The 21,592-nt window shown below is 47.5% G+C and overlaps 1 protein-coding gene across 5 annotated transcripts in view; it reads left to right on the plus strand.

Moving 5' to 3' along the window:
- hivep2a (HIVEP zinc finger 2a) overlaps nt 1-21,293 on the plus strand; it is a 242,295-nt gene extending 221,002 nt beyond the window's left edge. For all 5 annotated transcript variants that reach the window (XM_043695329.1, XM_043695330.1, XM_043695328.1 and 2 more), the window contains 4 exons: nt 7,388-7,563; nt 10,574-10,675; nt 12,997-13,934; nt 18,779-21,293. In XM_043695329.1, coding sequence (XP_043551264.1) covers nt 7,388-7,563; nt 10,574-10,675; nt 12,997-13,934; nt 18,779-19,429 — 1,867 coding nt within the window. In that variant the 3' untranslated portion in view covers nt 19,430-21,293. The remainder of the gene's footprint in view (nt 1-7,387; nt 7,564-10,573; nt 10,676-12,996; nt 13,935-18,778) is intronic.
- Nucleotides 21,294-21,592: the final 299 nt, after the last annotated feature.

Genomic DNA, 21,592 nt, shown 5'->3' on the forward strand with positions numbered 1-21,592 from the left:
TGTATATGTGTGTGGAGTGGGGAGATGTGTGTGTGTGTGTGGGGGGGGGGGCGTTGGGGAGCTGTGTGTGTGGGTGTGTATGGTGGGGGGTGGGGGGGACTGTGTGTCTCCGCTTTTCCAGTGACCACAACTGCAGCCACCTTAAACAGCTTGGAATTCAACGTTAAAATCCGTAGTGAGGGCCTTGACACTCACTATCTTGACCCAGAAGTGAACAATCCAATTTGGCCTCTTCTTGAGGTCCCCAGCATTACAGATACCAGTGTACAGTCAATTTAATTCACTCCATGTGGTGTCAAGAAATGTCAGGAGGCATTCAATACTTCAAAGGCAATGGGCCCTGACAACATTCTGACAATAGTCCTGACCATGGTGCTCTAAAAACAACCATGCTTCTGACACAAAACTGGACTAAACTGGAATCAGTTGGAATTGGTGGGGAAAGCTCTCCATTGGGTAGAGTCATACGTTGCACACAGGAACATGGTCGTGGTTGTTGGAGATCAGTCATCTCAGCTCCAGGACACCTCTGCAGGAGGTCCTCAGGGTAGTGTCCTAGGCCCAACCATCTTCAGCTGCTTCATCAACCTTCCCTCCATCATAAGGTCAGAAGTGGGGATGTTCACCAATGATTGCACAATTGCACAGTGACTCCTCAGCCACTGAAGCAGTCGTGTCCAAATGCAACTAGATCTCAACAGTATCCAGGCTTGGGCATACTAGTGGCAAGTAACATTCATACCACACAAATACAAACTCTGACAATCGAACCATTGCCCCCTTGACATTCAGTTGTACTACCATCACTGAATCCTCCACTGTCAACATCCTAGGGGTTTACCATTGTCCAAAAACTGAACTGGACTCATCACATAAACACAGTGGCTACAAGATTAAGTCAGAGGCTAGGAATACTGAGGCTAGTTACCCACCTCTTGGCTCCTAAAAGCCTGTGTATCATCTACAAAGCACAAGTCAGGAGTGTGATGGAATTCCTGCCTGGGTGGGTGCAGCTCCAACAACACTGAAGAAACATGACACCATCCGGGGACAAAGCAGCCTGTTTGATTGGCACTGCATTCATAAATCAACCTCAGTCGCAATAGTGTGTACCATCCACAGGATGCACTACAGAAATTCACCAAGAGCCTGCTGCAGTACCACTCATGTCCACCGATCCTTGTGGCGCCACTGGTCAGGGATACTGATGGCCTCCAGTGGAGTTGGGACACCTTCCCTGAGATGGAGAGAGGTCCTGCTTTGTTCTAGTTAACGGGCCCTTGTCCATCTGCGTTCTCTTTGATGTGTTCACAACTTTCCTGCAATACATTACCCACGCTGTCCACAGTTCTCCAGCTGAGATCTAACAGATGTCTTCTACAAGTTGAACAACACCTCACTGATCCAGGAGGTCAGGTGACCTGGTCACTCCAATCACCTTGGCATCAGACTCCAGCCACCATTTGCCACCTTGTGGAACCACACTGGCCTTGGTAGATGTGCAAACCTGAATTGGCCATGCCAAATTGCCCATAGTGTCCAGGAATGTGTAGGTTAGGTGCATTAGTCAGGGGAAATGTAGAGTAATAGGGTAGGGGAATTGGTCTGGGTGGGATACTAAAACAAAAATGGGTGATTCAGTGGTTAGCACTGCTACCTCACAGTGCCAGGGACCTGGGTTCGGTTCCAGCCTTGGGTGACTGTGTGGAGTTTACGCATTCTCCCTGTGTCTGTGTGGGTTTCCTCCGGTTTCCTCCCACCATCCAAAAATGTGCAGGTTAGGTGGATTGGCCATGCTAAATTGCCCATAGCATTCAGGGATTTGTAGGTTAGGTGCATTAGTCAGGGGAAATGTAAAGTAATAGGGAAGGGGAATGGATCTGGGTTGGCTACTCTTCGGAGGGTCGGTGTGGACTTGTTTGGCCGAATGGCCTGATTCCACACTGTAGGGATTCTATGATACGCAATTTTGCGATCCTTGCCGGTCAATCAAACAGAGCCCAAGCCTTCCAACTTCTCTGAAACTGATGAAGAAAGTAAGTGGAAAGGAATAGTAACATCGTGCTCACGTCACTGCACTAATAATCCAGAGGAATTAGTTTGAATCCCACCTGGAAAACTGGGAATTTAGATTGAATTAATGAAGAAACCAGAATATTGACCCTGTTTGTTTGTTATAAAAAGTCCACATGATCTTTAGGAAGGGAAAGATCCCATTCTAGCCTGGTCCTCTGGGAATAAAATTCAAGACGCTCATCTCTTTGAAACATTTGGTATAAAAATAGATCTAGGTTCACTGACGTCCTTGAGGGAAGAAAACTTGCCGTACTTACCTGGTCTGGCCTACATGTGACTCCAGACTCCAATCAAGACACTCAGTTCAAGGGCAATTAGGGATGGGTAATAAATGCCACCCCTGGCTGACGACATCCTAACCCCCTCCAAACAATCTTATAAATGACGACGTGCTGCTCAATTGCAAAGAATGCTGTCCATTATTTTTTTCTCATGCAATCAAATCACAGCCTAACTGTCAGGGCAGAGTTGAAGGTGTTCAGCCGTGTACAGTAATGTAACAGAAGAGGATAAACAAGGGGTCGCAAATATAAGGTGGGCTCTAAAAAAAATCCAGCGGGAAATTTCGGGAGAAGTCCCTTTCCCTCGGAGAGCGGTGAGAATTAGGAACGTGCTATCACAAGGAATGGTAGATGTGAGGAACATGGCTGCATTTCAGGGGCACTCGATGAACAGGAGTGAGGAATAGAAGGATCTGTAAGGGGTTGTGTGCAAAAGGGTTGGAGATGTTCAGCTAGACCATGAGCAATATCAAAGACCTTTTTCTTAAAATTCACTCGTGATGTGGGTGTCGCCAACTCGGCCCATCCCTAGTTGTCCTTGAGAAGGTGGTAGTGAGCTCCATTCCTGAACCGTTACAGTCCATGTCCATTAACATATTGCCCTTAGAGAGGGAATTCCCCGATTTTAACCCAGCGACTGGGAAGGAATGGCAATGTATTTCCAAGTCGGGATGGTGAGTGGCTTGGAGGGGAACTTGGAGGAGGTGGTGTTCCCTTGGATCTGCTCTGACCTTCTATATGGAAGTGGTCGTGGGTTTGGAAGGTGCTGTCTGAGGATCTTTGGTGAATACCTGCAGTGTGTCTTGTAGATAGTACACACTGCTGCTACTGAGGGTTGGTGGTGGATATTTGTGGATGTGGTGCCAATCAAGCATGCTGCTTTGTCCTGGATGGTGTCAAGCTTCTTGAGTGTTGTTGGGGGTCTGCACCCACCCAGGCAAGTGGGGAGTATTCCATCACACTCCTGCCTAATAGATGGTGGATGGGCCCAACTGTGGCACAGAATGTGTAATTGTGATTCATTGGGACTCACTTGCTACAATGAACAGCAGAGTTATATAAATTTAAACTGAAAGGCTTCTGTGTGTCACTAATGGACGTGTAGGAGCCAGCAAAGACTAATACCTCCCCACCTGACTCATTCCATGAGAACCTCATACCCTCTGCCCCCTCTCCAGGTCATTGTACAACTCTCTGCTGAATTTACTGATGCAATTTGTTCCGCACTCAGCACATGCGCACTGTGCAATGGAGTCAAATCGATCACTCCACAGAAACCCACAGCCCCTTTAACGTAATTAAGTGCCTCAAGGCATTTCATTCTACACCACTCCTCTCAAAGTTTGGTGCCTTTTGCGATCTGGTTGCTCTGGGTGATGCATGTCTCTGGTTATTTTGGATAGTGAGTGGTACTAGTGGCCATGGATAGCAAATAGTTCCAGTTGCTATGGGTACAGAATATCTCTGGTTGCTATGGGAAGCGAATTGCTTTCACAGAGCCACGGTGCTTATCTTGTCCGAATTCTTGCACCAAAACAAGGTGATGTTTTAGATTAATTCCCTTTCAAGAAAGGGACAAGAAAAGTCTACAGACAATGCCATTGCTGCCCCTTTTATGAATTGAGAAAATTGCGTATCATAGTAATAGCTCAGTAGGTGACGAGGCTGAGTGAGATAGTGTACTGTTTAGAAGTAACATCTCTGTACTGATGCAAAGGGAGGTGATGGTCTAGTGGTATTATCACTGGACAGTTTATCAAGGGACCCAGATAATGTTCTGAGGGCCTCATTTCAAATCCTACCATGGCAAATGGTGAAATTTGAATTCGAAAACAAATCTGAGATTCAGAGTCTAATGATAGCCATGAATTCACTGGGCTAATGGTAAGATTCTTGGGAGTGCAGATGAGCAGAGAGATCTCGGTGTCCATGTACACAGATCCCTGAACGTTGCCACCCAGATTGACAGGGTTGTTAAGAAGGCATACAGTGTTTTACCTTTTATTAATAGAGGGATCGAGTTCCGGAACCATGAGGTTATGCTACAGCTGTACAAAACTCTGGTACGGCCGCACTTGGAGTATTGTGTACAGTTCTGGTCACCACATTATAAGAAGGATGTGGAAGCTTTGGAAAGGGTTCAGAGGAGATTTACTAGGATGTTGCCTGGTATGGAAGGAATGTCTTACGGGGAAAGGCTAAGGGCCTTTAGGCTGTTCTCGTTAGAGAGAAGAAGGTTGAGAGGTGACTTAATAGAGACATACAAGATAATCAGAAGGTTAGATAGGGTGGACAGGGAGAGCCTTTTTCCAAGTATGGGGACGGCAAACACGAGGGGACACAACTTTACAGTGAGGGGAAATAGGTATAAGACAGATGTCAGAGGTAGTTTCTTTACTCAGAGAGTAGTAAGGGTATGGAATGCTTTGCCTGCAACGGTAGTAGATTCTCCAAGTTTAAGTGCATTTATGTCGTCATTGGACTAGCATATGGACGTATATGGAATAGTGTAGGTGGGATGGGCTTCAGATTAGTATGTCAGAGGTAGTTTCTTTACTCAGAGAGTAGTAAGGGTATGGAATGCTTTGCCTGCAACGGTAGTAGATTCGCCAAGTTTAAGTGCATTTATGGACGTATATGGAATAGTGTAGGTGGGATGGGCTTCAGATTAGTATGACAGGGCAGCGCAACATCGAGGACCGAAGGGCCTGTATTGTGCTGTAATGTTCTATGTTCTATGATTGTCAGGAAAAGCCCACTTAAGGGTTACCATCCTTACCTGGTCTGGACTACATGTGAGGCCAAACCCACAGCAATGTGGTTGACTCTGAACCCATCAGCAGTAAAAACCCGCAACTACAAAACACTTCCCAAACCTCATATTGTCTCCAGTCTGGACCAAGTAGGAGACAGGATCGAATCAGAGAATGGTGTAGCTCAGAAATAGGCCATTCAGTCCATCCTTCCTGCATTCCTTCTTTGAAAGAGCTGTCCAACTTGACTCATTCCTCACTTCTTTCCCTGCAAGACCTGTCCTGACCTTGAGTGCTTATCCAACTCTCTCTGGGACAAGTGGAATAAAATCCAGGTCAGAATGAGTTTGACCCTTTCATCCCCCCTTTACCTATTGGACACTTTCCCAGAATGTCCAACTCCAGCCCTAGTTATCGACCAGATTGTCCCAGTAATCGCGAGTGTTAGGAATCCAGGGGGTTAGCCTCATGTTCTGGGGTACACCGGTTTGAATCCCACCACGGAAGCTGGTGGAATTTCAATTTGATTAGTAAATCGAGATGAGAAAGTTCATCACCATGATGGTGAGTGCCAGAACACTTGTCAATTTTTGTCTTCTTCATTAGCATCCCTTAGGAAAGGAAACCTGGGTCCGGGGATGAAGGGCTCATCATATGAAGAGCGGTTGAGGACTCTGGGTCTGTACTCAATGGAGTTTAGAATGATGAGTGTGGGGGGGGGGAGTTCTCATTGAAACTTATAGAATACTGAGAGGTCTGGATAGGGTGGATGTAGAGAAGATGTTTCCAATGGAAGACGTGGGGGCACAGCCTTGAAGTGAAGTGAAGTCCTTGAAGAGGACTGCAGAAGGCTGCAGAGGCCTAGTTACTGAATGTATTTAAGGCAGAGTGGGTTTATGGGCAGCACTGTGGCTCAGTGGTTAGCACTGCTGCCTCACAGCACCAGGGACCTGGGTTTGATTCCACCTGCGGGTGACTGTTTGCACATTCTCCCCGTGTCTGCGTGGGTTTCCTCTGGATGCTCCAGTTGCCTCCCACAGTCCAAAGATGTGCAGGTCAGGTGAATTGGCCATGCTAAATTGCCCGTAGTGTTAGGTGCATTAGTCAGAGAGAAATGGGTCTGGGTAGGTTACTCTTCCGAGGACTTGCTGGGTTGAAGGGCCTGTTTCCACACTGTAGGGAGTCTAATTTTTTTTAAACTAAAACATATCAGCCATGATAGAATGGTGGAGCAGACTTGAATGGCCTTAGCTGCTCCTCTGTCTTATGGGAGATGCAGATGCTGGAGATCAGAGTCGAGAGTGTGATGCTGGAAAAGCACAGCAAGTCAGGCAGCATCCAAGGAGCAGGAGAATCGACGTTTCGGGCATAAGCCCTTCATCAGGGACATACTGCAGCCTTCCTCAACACTACATGTCCCTCCACCTTTCACTGTGTCATCTGCAAACTTAGCAACAAAGCCCTCAGAATGACAGAGCAGACTCCATGGGCAGAAGGACCTCCTTCTGTTCCGACATCTCCGATAATTATATGAGGAGAGACTGGTTTGACTGGGCCTGTATTCCCTAGAGTTTAGAAGGATGAGAGGGTGCTGGTATAAAATTCTAACAGGGTGGGACAGACTAGAGTCAGGGAGGACACTTCCCCCTGCATGCAGAGTCTCAAACACAGTGTCCGAAAATGGGGCTATCATTTAGGACTATGAAGAGGAAGCGTTTCTTTTCTGAAAAGGTAGTCAACATGTGGAATTCTCTATCACAGAAGTCAGTAGAGGCCAGATCACTGAACGTGGAATTAAATTCCTGAGGAAGTGTTGGGTGTAGGTACAGTTACAACGTTCAAAAGGCACTTAGATAAGAACATGAACAAGGAAGGTTTGGAAGGATATGGGCCTGGAGCAGGCAGGTGGGGGTGGTTTAGGTTGGGGTTTTAATCAGCATGGACCGGTTGGACCGCAATATAACTCTCTATTCTAGAAAGAGAAAGATAATTTGTTCCGATTTTAAAGGCATCAAGGGCTATGGTGTTGGAGTCGAGGATCAGACATGATGATATTGAATGATGGAGCAAGCTGAAAGGGCTGAATGGCCTCTGCCTAGTTTCTCTGCTTTAGAAAGCTGGTTATGGAATATCCCAAGCATCCAATGTCGCAGATAACCCATTGAGTGAGAAGAGCAGCATCTGTTAGATAGGTGAGGATTCTGAAGCAATGTCTACATGTTGCCTTGACTTAAAACCAGCTTGCTTAGCTTCTTTGTGAACCCTCTGTCCTTGCAGGTACAAATCCAATGAAGACTATGTCTATGTGAGGGGGCGGGGCAGAGGAAAGTATATCTGTGAGGAATGTGGAATTCGCTGTAAAAAGCCCAGTATGCTGAAGAAACACATCCGCACCCACACCGACCTGCGACCTTTCATGTGCAAGTTCTGCAATTTTGCTTTCAAGACGAAAGGTAAAGTCTGTGCGAGCTGGTTTGGGGAAGTGGCGGGGGCGGGGAGAAACAGGGAGTCCTCGTTCACTTCCCCCTCGTGAATCTGGGGGAAGCTGAAGGGGTTTGCGTTTTTCAGAGCCGCGTGGCACCTTGAACCGAGGGCTAAGTGAGCAATCGCGAGGTGATTCTGATCGAGCCAAACCCCTTTTCTGAGCTGCTCGATAACAATGGCACTGCCAATTGCCCTCACACTTGTGTCAATCCCAAATTATGGAACTTAGTGAGGCCACTCAGCCCATTTTAAGCCTGTTCCATCTTTGAGTTAGGTAACACCCAGTTGGCATCTTCAACATCTTGCCTTGATACTCTTCCTCCTGCCGTTCTGAAGTATTGGAGCCCAGAGTTCTGCCATCGATTCTTCTAATTACATCAGATAGGCAAACAAACCCAATCCACCCAAGCAGTTTATACACCACTCGAGGCACCTTGTCAATCACTGTAAACCCCTTACTCTCTTCTCCACGAAATGATCATCAGACTTTCCCTTAAATGTGTCAATTCGCCTTCTTTGCTTCGAGGTAATGAGATCTCAAAACCTGTCATATTGAGGGAGAGGGGGGGATATTCAGAAATGTTATGGCCATTCGGTCCATTGTGTTTGCACTGGTTTTAGTACCTAATGTGAATCTCCTGCCTTTAACCCCGTTTACCCACACACCATTTCTATCCACATAATCATCCCATGCTTGCCTGAATGCCTCAAAAATTGTATAAATACACACCCAATCCTACTCAACCAGTCAGCTGCTTCTTCCCCTGCTTCACAATTTGACACAGGATTTTTTTTAATTTCAAAAATACACTTTATACACAAAATATTTTGATGATCTGTACAACTGGTGGGCCATACATACATATACATTCCATTTCTTTACATACAGAGATCAGAATTAAGCATACAGGTCTGTACATTGACTATCCATATATTTAACTGAGGCTTCAGCGGAGCCCATTTACTGAGTGGGCCCCAATGTCTCACTGTGATACTGACTGCAGGACAGTCTTCCCAGAATGCCTCACTGTGATACTGACTGCAGGACATTCTTCCCAGAATGCCTCACTGTGATACTGACTGCAGGACATTCTTCCCAGAATTATTTTTTATTTCAAAAATATACTTTATTCATAAAATATTTTGATAATCTGTACAATTTGTCATGCTATACATCCGTATACATTCCATTTCTTGGTATACAGAGACCGAGTAATCATTCATATATACAGGTCTGTACGACTACATATTTAGCTGAGGCGTCAGCAGAGCCCAAATGACTGCATGGGCCCCATGTTCTTCTTAGGCAGGCAGATGTTACACGGTGGTCTTTCTCCACCGCGCCTTGGCAGCAGCTGCCCCAAGCTTCAGCACGTCCCTCAACACGTAGTCCTGGACCTTGGAATATGCCAGTCTGCAGCACTCAGTCGGGGTCAACTCCTTCAGCTGGAAGATCAACAGGTTTCGGACCGCCCAGAGAGCGTCCTTCACCGAGTTGATGATGTGTGATACTGACTGCAGGATAGTCTTCTAAGAATGTCTCAATGTGATACTGACTGCAAGACAATCTTCCCAGAATGCCTCACTGTGATACGGACTGCAAGACAATCTTCCCAGAATGCTTCACTGTGATATGCACTGCAAGACAATCTTCCCAGAACGCCTCACTGTGATACTGACTGCAGGACAGTCTTCCCAGAATGCCTCACTGTGATACTGACTGCAGGACAGTCTTCCCAGAATGCTTCACTGTGATACTGACTGCAGGATAGTTTTCCCAGAATGCCTCACTGTGATACTGACTGCAGGACAGTTTTCCCAGAATGCCTCACTGTGATACTGACTGCAGGACAGTTTTCCCAGAATGACTCACTATGATACTGACTGTAGGACCATTTTCCCAGAATGCCTCACTGTGATACTGACTGCAGGATTCTCTTCCCAGAATGCTTCACAGTGATGCTGACTGCTGGACACTCTTCCCAAAGTGCTTCACTGCAATTCCAAGAATGCCTCACTGTGACACTGACTAAAGGACAGACTTCCCAGAATGCTTCACAGTGATGCTGACTGCTGGACACTATTCTCAGAATGTTTCACTGCCAAGCTAACTGTGGGACACTTCCCAGAATGCTTCACTGTGATGCTAATTACAGGGCACTTTTCCCAGAGTGCTTCACTGCCTTACTGGCTGCGGGACATTCTTCCCGTGGAGCTGGTGGTTACGACAATGAGTTTCAATGAGAAAGGTTGGACGAGGAGCATGAGCATGAGTTGGGCGGTATGACCTATTTCTGAGACTTCTTTCTTCAGCAATCCTGGGTGTATGCCTTGATATTTGGAGCACACGCTCCAGCTGCATGGCTCTTGTAATTCAGATGGATATCAAAAGACCCAGTGACGGAACTCGAAGATGAGCAAGACATTTTTTCCAGGAGTCTGGCCAAGGTTACTCCCCATAATGAGCACAATCGAGAGACAGGCGGTGAGGGAAAGCAGCTTAACCCGTCGTGCCTTGAGCCGTGTTTGGTGGGGATTTTACTGTGTGCCAAATGGCGGCTGTGTTTTGGTTTGTCTGCTCAACCAGCCACAGCTCCTTTTGGAGCAAGTTACTTTACATAACACTTCCCCCAAAGTGTTTGCTTGGTAATGAGAGAGACTTTAGAAATGTGTGAGTCATTCCAGTGTCTCTAAAGGAGAGTGATCCGAGGTATAACAGTGTGAATATTGCATCGAGCAATTTGAATGGCTTATAGCCTGTTCATAAATACATTGCAGTATTTTTAAAGCAGAAGCTAAGTTGTGGAGTGTTCCTCATTTGTATTCCTCACAGTCATGGGGATGGAATGAGTCACTCTGCCTCTGTACCAGTGGGCGTTGGAATGAGGAATAAATAGACGGCTATTGTCACCCTTCACTGCTTTTGCTGCCTCATTATCTCGACCCACTTACCTATGTCATTTTGTGTTCTTCCCCCAGGAAACCTGACAAAACATATGAAGTCAAAGGCTCATACCAAAAAGTGCCTGGAGTTGGGAATAGCAGTAACCTGCACGTACAGCACAGACACGGAAGAAGCAGGCAAGTTCAATTGCTGTCCGTCATGAGGTCCTTTGGCCCTTTGTGCTGGTTCTGGCTCTTTTGAGGGAGCTCACCAGTCAATCCCCATTCAGCCCGCTCTTTCATAGAAATCTTAGCGTCCCTACAGTATAGAAACAGGCCCTTCGGCCCAACAAGTCCACACCGGCCCTTCGAAGAGTAGCCCACCCAGACCCATTGCCCTAACCTACACTTACCCCTGACTAATGCACCTAACCTGAACACAATGGGCAATTTCACGTGGCCAGTCCACCTAACCTGCACATCTTTGGATTATGGGAGGAAACCGGAGCACCCGGAGGGAACCCCCGCAGACACGGGGAGAATGTGCAAACTCTACACAGTTACTCAAGGCTGGAATTGAACCCGGGTCTCCTGGTACTGTGAGGCAGCAACACTAACAACTGAGCCACTGTGCCACCCTTAGATGCCAGAAGTCCAGTGTGACTTCACTTTTCGTTTGGTACCTTTCCCAGTATTTATCCAGTCCCTCTTTTTAAACATTACATCTGAAAGCTCTTTGAAAATGGTTAGATGCTGCTGCTGCTTCCTAACGAGTCTCCTTATATCTGCTCCGCCAAGATGCTGTGCGAATTTACTCAAGTCTGTGACCCTCTGGTCACTAGCCTGCCCATCAGTGGAAACAGTCTGTCACTATCTGACAAAACCCCTTTCAAAGTTTTGAACCTCTCTGTTAAAGTAATTTAACATTCCAGCCTCGAAGGAGAACACACACTGACTTCTGCAGTGTCTGCCTTCCCAGACCCCTCCAAAGAGCATCCCACCCCTACCTTATCCCCGTATTTCCCACGGCCAATTCAGCTAACCTGTACATCTTTGGATTGTGGGAATAAACTCACGCAGACATGGGGAGAATGTGCACACGCCTCACAGACAGTCACCCGAGGCTGGAGTCGAAACTGGGTCCCTGGTGCTGTGAGGCTGCAGTGCTAACCACTGAGCCGTCGCACCGCCCACTGCCATTAGGCTAGCTTTGGATTTTCACTCGATTTAAATTTCAGTGTCAGCCATGAGCCCCTGTCCACAGAGCCTGGGGTTCTGGATTGTCAGTCCAATGATGTTACCATGACAGCATTGCCTGCTCTGACTCTGGGAGCAAGGTAGGTCGAGAATATGACAGTTGGCACAGTCTCAAGGGCTGAGTGACCTCCTGATATTCTGTTAAGCAGCTCAAATACAACACTTCTGACCAATTGAGACGAGCCATTTCTGAGTACAAAAAAAAACCCAACAAGGCCAATAGCAGGAATGACGGGCCTGTTGGGTGAGGAGAAATTGGTCCTGTATTCCCTAGAATTTAGAAGGATGAGAGGGGATTTGGTTGAAATGTATAAAAATTTTAACAGGGCTGGACAGGTAAGACGCAGGGGAAAAAAAAAAGCAAATTACCGCGGATGCTGGAATCTGAAACCAAAGATAAAATGCTAGAAAATCTCGGCAGGTCTGGCAGCATCTGTGAGGAGAGAAAAGAGCTGACGTTTCGAGTCTAACTGACCCTTTGTCAAAGCTTTGACAAAGGGTCAGTTAGACTCGAAACGTCACCTCTTTTCTCTCCTTACAGATGCTGCCAGACCTGCTGATATTTTCCAGCATTTTCTCTTAAGATGCAGGGAATACATTTCACTGGTTGGGGACCCTTGAACCAGGGAATGATTATGAATCAGGCCAGTTAGGACTGAGATGAGGAGAAATCTTCTTCAGGGACGGTAGTGAACCTGAGGAATTCTCTACCGTGGAACACCCAATATATTCAAGAAAGAGATTGACACATTTTAAAACATTAAAGGAGGATGGTGAGAAAGTAGGAAAACAGCATTGAGGTAGAGGGTCAGTCATGATCATGTCGAATGACAGAACAGGGGCTGAGGGGTCAAAAGGCTTACTCCAGCTCCTTCCTAAAGGAGGAATAAGACATTCCAGGGTTGAGTTTGGGGACAGGACTAGATTCCGCATACACTAATGGCATTTCCTCGCTCTTCCCACTCTGTGAAAGCCCTGATACAGAGGTGCCGCTGTTGCACTGAGGTGGATAAAGTCAGAAGTCACATGACATCAGGTTATAGTCCGACAGGCTTATTTGAAATCACAAGTTTTCGGAACGCTGCCCCTTTGTCAGGTGCACTATAACCTAGTGTCGTGTGACTTCTGACTCAGTCTGTGACAGATTGTAGAATTTGACTTTGAGATTAAGGAGAGAGGTGATGTGGAGACACTCTTGTGCAGAGGCGGATAAGTTGTCAGCAGGTAACTGGCTCACTCACCGAACTTCTCTCCCTTTTCAGGAATCCCGGAAGAGCCTGAGAAGGATGCGTTGGGTGACGTTCCAGTCCGGCATCAGTTTTCCGATCCGGAAGAATCCGACGGAGCGGAGGAGGAGGCAGACGAAGACGACGATGATGAGGATGACGACGATGAAGATCGCCAAGGCGACAGCACTCCAACCACCAGGTCACGAAGCACGAGCCCACTCCCACGTCACTCCAGAGCACCCTCAGGCACTTTTGGCATCACCTCATCCTCCGCGTTCGACGTGTCGCCCTCGACAAACCAGTCTTCCCTCATCAGCTACTTGGTGACACTACCCAGGATCCAAGCGACTCAATTCATGCCACCCAGTTACTCGCACGTGGGGACTCCACTGACAGACTACCCGAGACACTTGCAGAGCAGGTTGGCAGAGTCAGCCGAGCACAAAGACAGACTGGACATCCCGACGCCCCCCAACGTGTGGCTGGCACGCACCAGCGATGACACGTCTTCGAGAGAAGATAGCTCCAGAGAGGTGTCCCCCTCAGGAGACACAGGCTCGAGCGCTCACCCGTCGCCGGCCTACGAAGGTTCCCCGGGCAGCGACCCCTCCCCCACTCCGCGAAGGTACTTATCTCCGAGGAGGGAGCTCTCCCCCAGACGGCACTTGTCCCCGCGGAGGGAGATTTCACCAATTCGGCACCGCTCGCCAAAGAGGGACACCTACCTGAGTGAGTTCTGCCTGAGGCGAGATGCTTCCCCACGCCGTCCCTTCCTCCAGAGGAGGGAGATCCAGTCTCCAAGGCAGCTGTCCCCCGTCAAAGACCTCTCCCCGAGGAGGGAATTGTCGCCAAGGAGGGACTACAGAGACAGGAGGCACATGCCTTTGGTGAGAGCGACATCGCCTAGGCGGGGCTGCCTTCAGGGTGGCACCATCGTAGGTCCATATGTGCAGCATTCAGACCTGAGTCTGGTGAGTATTCACACTGACCCAACACACTCCGTTAAAGAGTCACATTTTCACAATGAGGTGTCTAAAACGATGCAGTTTTACTGTGTTCGATTTGATTTGATTTCTTGTAGTCGCATGTACAGGTCGTTCTCCTATAACGCGATGGCTGTGTTCTTGTGCAACCCCATATTGTAGACAAACAGCTCGTTGGAAACAGCGTGTAAAGTGTTGATGCTGTAATCGCAACACACATTTTAAAAGTTTGCACTTTAGAAACAGCGTCCCCGATTCGTCAATCGCAAGTTCACATTAACGAAACACACGTTGTAGCAGAACAAGTTGTACCTAAATACAGTGCAAAGTTTTGTTTTGCGAGCAATACAGGCAGATCATAGCAAACAAGGACATACATATCATAGGGTGCTGAGACAGAGTGAGGCATACAGCTGCACAGAAGGGGCATGAGGCATGATCAATATTATATGAAGTTAGAGAGGGCCATTCGTCAGTCTAATAACGGCAGGGAAGAAGCTGTTCTTCAACCTGTTGATGGGTATGTTCAAATCTCTGTATCTTCTGCCTGATGGAAGAGCAAATTCTACACCTTAAGGCCCATGTAGCTGAGGGTACAGCCTCCGAAAAAAATTGAATCAAATCGATCGTACACAGGAGGGTAAAGTTGCGAGATTGGGGGGTGCATATTTTGGATGGTTGTATGGCTGGAGGCGAATACAGAGGGCAGAAAAGGCTGGGAAAAAATTCAAACGCAAAAGGGGAATTCCAGATTATGAGGGATTGCTGTGGTGGGAGCCAGCTTTGGTTAGTGAGCACAGCAATGAGTGATGGGTGAACAAGGCATGATGCTGAGAGTTCTGGCAATGCAGTTTAATTCAGCAGGAACTTCAAAATGGAAAATTTAAATTCCATTATGGCACAAGAAGTCAGTACGAAAAATCCATCAGCTATAACGCCCAGGTCTGGCAGAGGGTCAGTACTGAGGGAGTGTAGCACTGTCAGAGGGTCAGCACTGAGGGAGTGCAACACTGTCAGAGGGTCAGCACTGAGGGAGTACAGCACTGTCAGAGGGTCAGCACTGAGAGAGTACAGCACTGTCAGAGGGTCAGCACTGAGAGAGTGCAACACTGTCAGAGGGTCAGCATTGAGGCTGCACTGCACTGTCGGAGGATCAGTGCTGAGGGAGTGCCGCACCGTTGGAGGGTCAGTACTAAGGGGATTGTTGCACTGCCGGAGGGTCAGTGCTGAGGGATTGCCGCACTGCCGGAGGGTCAGTGCTGAGGGAGTGCTGCACTGTCGGAGGGTCAGTGCTGAAGGAGTGCTGCACTGTTGGAGGGTCAGTACTGAGGGAGCGCCGCACTGTCAGAAGGTCAGTACTGAGACACTGCCACATTGTCAGAGGGTCAGTGCTAAGGGAGTGCTGCACTGTCGATGGGTCAGTGCTGAGGGAGTGCTGCATTGTCGGAGGGTCAGTGCTGAGGGAGTGCCGCACTGTCGGAGGGTCAGTGCTGAGGGTGTGTTGCACAGTCGGAGGGTCAGTGCTGAGGGAGTGTTGCACTGTCGGAGGGTCAGTGCTGAGGGAGTGCCGCACTGTTGGAGGGTCAGTGCTAAGGAAGTGCTGCATTAAGTGATGTCCTATAGTTGAGAAGTGGTGTTGTATTAATGCAAAGAATTTGTAAATACAAGCTTTCTCCTGTATTCCCCAGTGGATTTATTCACGGCTGCCTTAGCTGCCTCTGGTGTAACCTGTAAGTGTAAACAGTTGCTCTACATCCGTACCCTTGCACCCTTTCAACATTGTCTTTGGGTCACATTCCCACATTTCCCTTAATTGTGAAAAAGAGCCAGTGGGCTCAGTCTTTCCCGATGTTCTAACCGGTGAATTCCGCTCGTCTGTGCTTATGGTGAATATGAAAACCCTCCTCATCGGATAAAAGTCACATAAAATGTAATTCATAATTAAATGCTGCAAATGTTTTATTTCTCTTTTTCCAGGGGCTTGTATAAAGTAATAGCACCTTCAACATGACAATATTGACTGGTTGTTAATCAGCTTATATAAGATGGGAATAAAAATAAGAATTTAAAGTAGCTCTGAGGAAGAGTTGGAAGAGCGGTAACAGCGCAGACTGAGATGAGATTTATCTGTGTAAAATCATGAAGGGGACTAGGTCATGTGATGAGGAGAGCCCTAGCTCCCTCAGAAATCAGACAAGTCAAAAATCAGTTCAGACCCGGATTAGTGGGGAATAGACCATTTGGGACTGTGATGAGGAAACATCTTTCACCCAGATGGTAGTCAGCCTGTGGAACGTACTACTAGCGTAGGCTGGGTTACTGAGTGTATCCTGGAAGGCAGCGTGGGAGATGCCAAGAACTACAGCATTGAAATAGAAGATTAGCCGTGATCAAAGTCATAGTCACACAGCATGGAAACAGACCCTTTGGTCCAACTCGTCCGTGCTGACCGTGTTCCCAAACTAAACTGAACTAAAGTCCCACCTGCCTGCGCTTGGCACATATCCCTCCAAATGTTTCCTATACATGGACTTGTACAAATGTCTTTTAAAATGTTGTAACTATACCCGCATCCAGCACTTATAGAGTCATAGAGATCTACAGCACAGAAACAGGCCCTTCAACCCAACTGATCCATATTGATCCATGGTCCCATTTTCTTGTGTTTGGACCCTATCCCTCCATACCATCCATGTGCCTGTCTAAGCGTTTCTTAAATGACCAAATTAGACTCACCTCCCCAACTGGTGGAGCAGACTCGAAGGGCCGAATGTCCAATTCTGGCCCTTAATTTCCAGGATTGTGGTTATGAGTTGAGGAGGATTTCATCTTTCATCTAGACGTGAGAAGGGGATCTGGAATTCACTGGCTGAAAGATATCAAGCAGGCAGAAACCCTTAACTCGAAACTCACAGTTATCTGGCACCTTTAAGAGCTGTAACTACCAGGGCTACAGACTAAATGCTGGAACGTGGGATTAGTAGCGAGCATGATGGGCTGAATAGCCTCCAAGGAGAAGGGACAGGAAGCTCCCTTGAGTGTGAATGTGACCCTGAAGCAGCGCTCTCAACAGCTGGGGGTCGGATATCCGATTGTGGAATGACGACTGAGAGAGGCTGCTGCAGATATTTTCGAATTAGTCAGTTGTGGAGATGTTAAGACACACAACTGCATTAGGTAGTCAATGAACCCGGTCCTCCTGGCTCAGAGATAGGGACACCACCCCTTCGCTTCAGGAGCCCTTGAGATTGGTCGATGCATCTGCTTTGCAGTTGGGAACTCAACCAGGAAAGTGAGCTGACCATCGAGATTCACGATCGTATTCCTGCGATTGTTAACTCATTATCGTAGACTAACAATGTGACAAGTGAACCTGTGTTACTATTTGCAATTAGAGCTCTTTCGCCCTTCAGGTACTTGCCTTTGCTAATCGCTGGGGCCGCCTTTATTTATTCATTTTGTGGGATGTGGGCGTCGCTGGTGGATGTGGCGCCAGTCAAGTGGGGACTAGGTGGTATCAAGCTTCTTGAGCATTATTGGGGCTGCACCCATCCAGGGCAAGTGGGGAGTATTCCATCAGACTCCTGACTTGTGGATGGTGGACAGGCTTTCAGGAGTCAGGAAGTGAGTTACTCGCAGTTGCTCTCCTTAGCAACTAACTCCCCTCACTCTGTCAGCATGTCCACCTATCCCTGTCTCCCTCACAAACTCATAGAGCATCCCTTGGCACTCATCTGTGCTCCTGACTTCAACCTACTCTGCATAGTACAGTCCCAGTGCCAAATCGCATCTTGCTCTGCACTGCCACATTTGGAGACCAGTGGGCACTGCAAGGCCTGGACTAAGGCGTCACCCAGAGAGTATTATTTTTGGTTTAATAAGTTTGCCTTAATTGTTTTTTGTAGGTTTCTGTTATCCATTTGATTGTCCTGTTGTTACGGTACCCCATTGGCAGCTGTCCAACCTGGTTATACTTCAGAGTACAAACAGGCCATTCAGCCCCAAATGGTTTTCCTATCTCTGCTTTAGCTGAGCTGGTCAACATAATTGCTTGATTTCCATATAATTCATACAGTGGAAACAGGCCATTCAGCCCAACAAGTCCACACTGACCCTCCAAAAACCATCCCACCCAGACCCAACCCTGTATTTCCTGTGACTAACGCAGCTAACCTGCACATCATACGCAATTTAGATTGGTCAATCACCCTAACCTGCACATCTTTGGGCTGTGGAAGGAAACCGGAGCAAACCCACACAGACGCAGGGAGAACGTGCTAACTCCACGTAGACAGCCACCCTGAGGGTAGAATTGAACCCGGGTCCCTGATGCTGTGAGGCAGCAGTGCTAACCACTGAGCCACCGTACCACCCAGATTTTTTTTAAGGGGTTTTAAAATAAGACATTTGTTGTTGTTGTTTCGAAGAAGACGCCCTCTTTCCAGCCATGAAATTGTGAAGAGAAAAAAGAACGAGAGGGAAGGGATAAAAATTCTGTCAAAGAGGGCGTGTGACCCCCATCGAGGTTATTTATTTATTCTCTTCCCCTCCCAACAAATAACCCTCAGCTTTCGATTTGCTTGCCCCCTTTGCTCCCATCTGAGGCCTCTTCCTCCTAAAATGGCAGGTGCTCCCACCTCCCCTCACTCACTCATTTATTGAAGCATAATTGATAAGTGGGGGTTTGGGATACCCTACCCTCACAAAATACGGCATTTATCTCATGGAAGGAGAATCCAATGGGAGTGTGAGCAAGGGCTACACTGGGCTCTGGGTTCCTTTTAAACTGTCTTTCTATTTACGTTTGGAATTTTCCTTTTGAAAATTTGCAGAGACCATCTCACCAGAATCCATTGGACAGCAGCAGAATGGTTCCCTGGCCGTCATATCCTGTGTGTGAAACTGCCCAAGGAGACCAAAGCCATGCCATCCTTCCCAATGGGCCTCAGGGCTGCCTCTTCAGCCACCTTCCATTGCACTCACAGCAACAAGTGCGGGCCCCATACCAGATGATCCCCATTGGAGGCATCCAGATGGTCCATTCTGGAGATGTCCCTCTGCCTGGGCCGCTGCCGGCGCCTCAGCTCCCCCTGGGGGCCAGGAGGAGGGAGGAAAGCGTCATCGACGAGGCCACCCACTGCGTCATCGAGAGCATCAAGGAGATGGACATCTTCTCCAAGTCCGAGGACGTGCAGATTGAGTCCCCAATGGCTGTGTCGCCCCCCCGGCCGACCAGCCCCACCGATCCCCTCGGGGCTGAGGTGTTGGGGGGCACCGGTGAGGAGGGGGTGCGCGGTCGGATGGCGGAGCAGCGGACGTTGCAGGGCCCTCTCGCTCCCAGCAGGGGGCACAGTGAGCACCCAGTCCCTCCTGGTCAGGAGGGCGAGGAGTTTCGATCTCCAGCAGAGGAAGGGGAGAGGGCCGGGAGGGCAGGATGCCCCCCGGGCAGTTGGGCCTGGGGCATTTCAGCAAGTCCACCTTGAAAACCATTGGGTGATTGGAAACAACCACCAGGAGTAACTGGTACTCACGTTGAAAGGAGCGAGAGAGAAAGACAGAGCATGAGAGAGAGATTGTCAGACAGAAAGCCTGGGCAGGAGACATTGACTGAAACCACTGGTGGGGCAATGGAGGGGGACAATTAAGGCACAGTGCCACAAAATACCCTCCCGGCTGGATTCCCAGTGAAGGCAAGAGTTTGGGAAGGAAGGAGAGCATGCTGAAACCTTTGTCTATCTGTGGTCTAGACTTTGAACACGTAAAATATTTGAAAATATTTTCTATTTGTCCGTGAGATGAAACAAAAAACCCCGACCAAAACCAAGTTCCTTCTGTTGTCCTCGTTAAGTATTTTATTTTTTTTAAGAAGGTGTTGCAGATATTTTGTGCCTTTTATTTTTGCTCAAACTCCTGTATGCATTACAAAGGAAGGGGAGAAATTGTACATATTTTAGAATTTTGTGTACATGGCTTTAATATTTGTGATGTTTTCTTTTCAGAGCACTTGTTTTGGTGGGAGGGGTGGGGGGTTTCGTCTTGAATTATGTGAATGCTCCGAAACGGTTTATTTTTATGGGTTTTGGGTGAGGGGGTGAAGTATCATGTGAGGTTGCACTAAAAATGTATTTTTATACAATTGAACTACTCTTATGTACAGCAATGATTCTGTGATACTAATATTTATTACTTTTTGTTTTGTTTTATAACTTGCAGAAGTTCTGATCCTCTCTCTAATTGTAGGCACCTCTGACATGAAGCATGGGATTTGTCTTTTTTCTGGTTTGCGGGAGTTAGAACAAAGATTTGTAACGCTGTAAATTGTTTGCTGCTGAGATTCCGAGGGGTGGGCATTGCTATCAGACGTGACTCCCCCCTCTCCTTCGGAAAGATCAAACCATTACGAATAATTCCTCTTTGGTTTCAGTTCCAGCAGCCGGTGCTGGTTTTGTGGGGTTGTCAGGGAAGAGAGAAGCAAAAGGTAATTGAGGGAAGACCTGACAGAGCACGAACATTTGAGGTAGAGATCTTTTCCCCCTTTCCCCCTTTCCCCCCAGTTGTCTGTCCCTCTTTTCTTCCTTGTCTGCTCACCAACTGCTCTTCATTGTCTCCTGCTGTCCTTAAGAAGCCCCAGCGTCTCCACATCCCATTGAAAAATCCTCCCTCAGCCCTCCCAGAGTCAAAGCGTGCAGTGCTGGAACAGCTGGTCAGGCAGCATCTGAGGACAGGAGAGGCCTTGGTGATGGGCTTATGCCCAAAACCTTGACCGTCCTGCTTCTCCAATACTGCCTGACCAGCTGTGCTTTTCCAGCACCACACCTTTTGACTCTGATCTCCAGCATCTGCAGTCCTCATTTTCTCCTCGTTGTCAGCCCTCCCAGACCCTAGCTCCCTTACAGGATTTTCCCTGTCAAGATGACTGAGATAGACAACACAGTTGAATAGCCTGAGATGGAAGGGGTAACCCTTACCTCCTCACAGACACGGGGAGAATGTGCAAGCTCCACACGGACAGTCACCCGAGGCTGGAATCGAACCCGGGTCCCTGGCGCTGTGAGGCAGCAGCACTGAGCCACCGTGCCGCCCCAGCTGTGAAAAGCCAGGCCAGAAATCTGTGCAAATAAGATCAATTTATTTTTTAAAACTGTAAGTCCTTCAGGAGCATGGTTAAGTTTGTTAAATCGGGATATCAGACGGTATTGCCCACTCCTTTTTTTATATATATAGAGATCTAAAAATGTTTTTTTTAAAAATGACGTACCGTGATTATGCACTTAAAAAGACAATAGATTGAAAACCGAAGAATGCATATGATGTAATCATTTGTTTGAATTAAATTTTTTATCCAGACTGTTGTCGTATTCATTATAAATGAAGTGCTTACTGGTAATTTTAAAATATAATACTGTTTAGCATTAATTGAATTGTATCTGGCTGGTGTACATCTTTTATGCCTTTGTGAAGGTTTAAAACAAAAAAAAAAGATATTTTAAACTTACATGTGAATATTTTTTGTGTGCTGTGCTTGATACATTTAGCAGAGACGGAAAATACATTCCAAAAAACCTGTACATATTGTATATTCCAAGTGAGTTATCTGTGTAATTCTTTTGTGTAATTACTCATAAACGGACACTGTCACCACATTT

This window comes from Chiloscyllium plagiosum, chromosome 9 (assembly GCF_004010195.1).
Source record: "Chiloscyllium plagiosum isolate BGI_BamShark_2017 chromosome 9, ASM401019v2, whole genome shotgun sequence".
Taxonomy (NCBI): Eukaryota; Metazoa; Chordata; class Chondrichthyes; order Orectolobiformes; family Hemiscylliidae; genus Chiloscyllium; species Chiloscyllium plagiosum.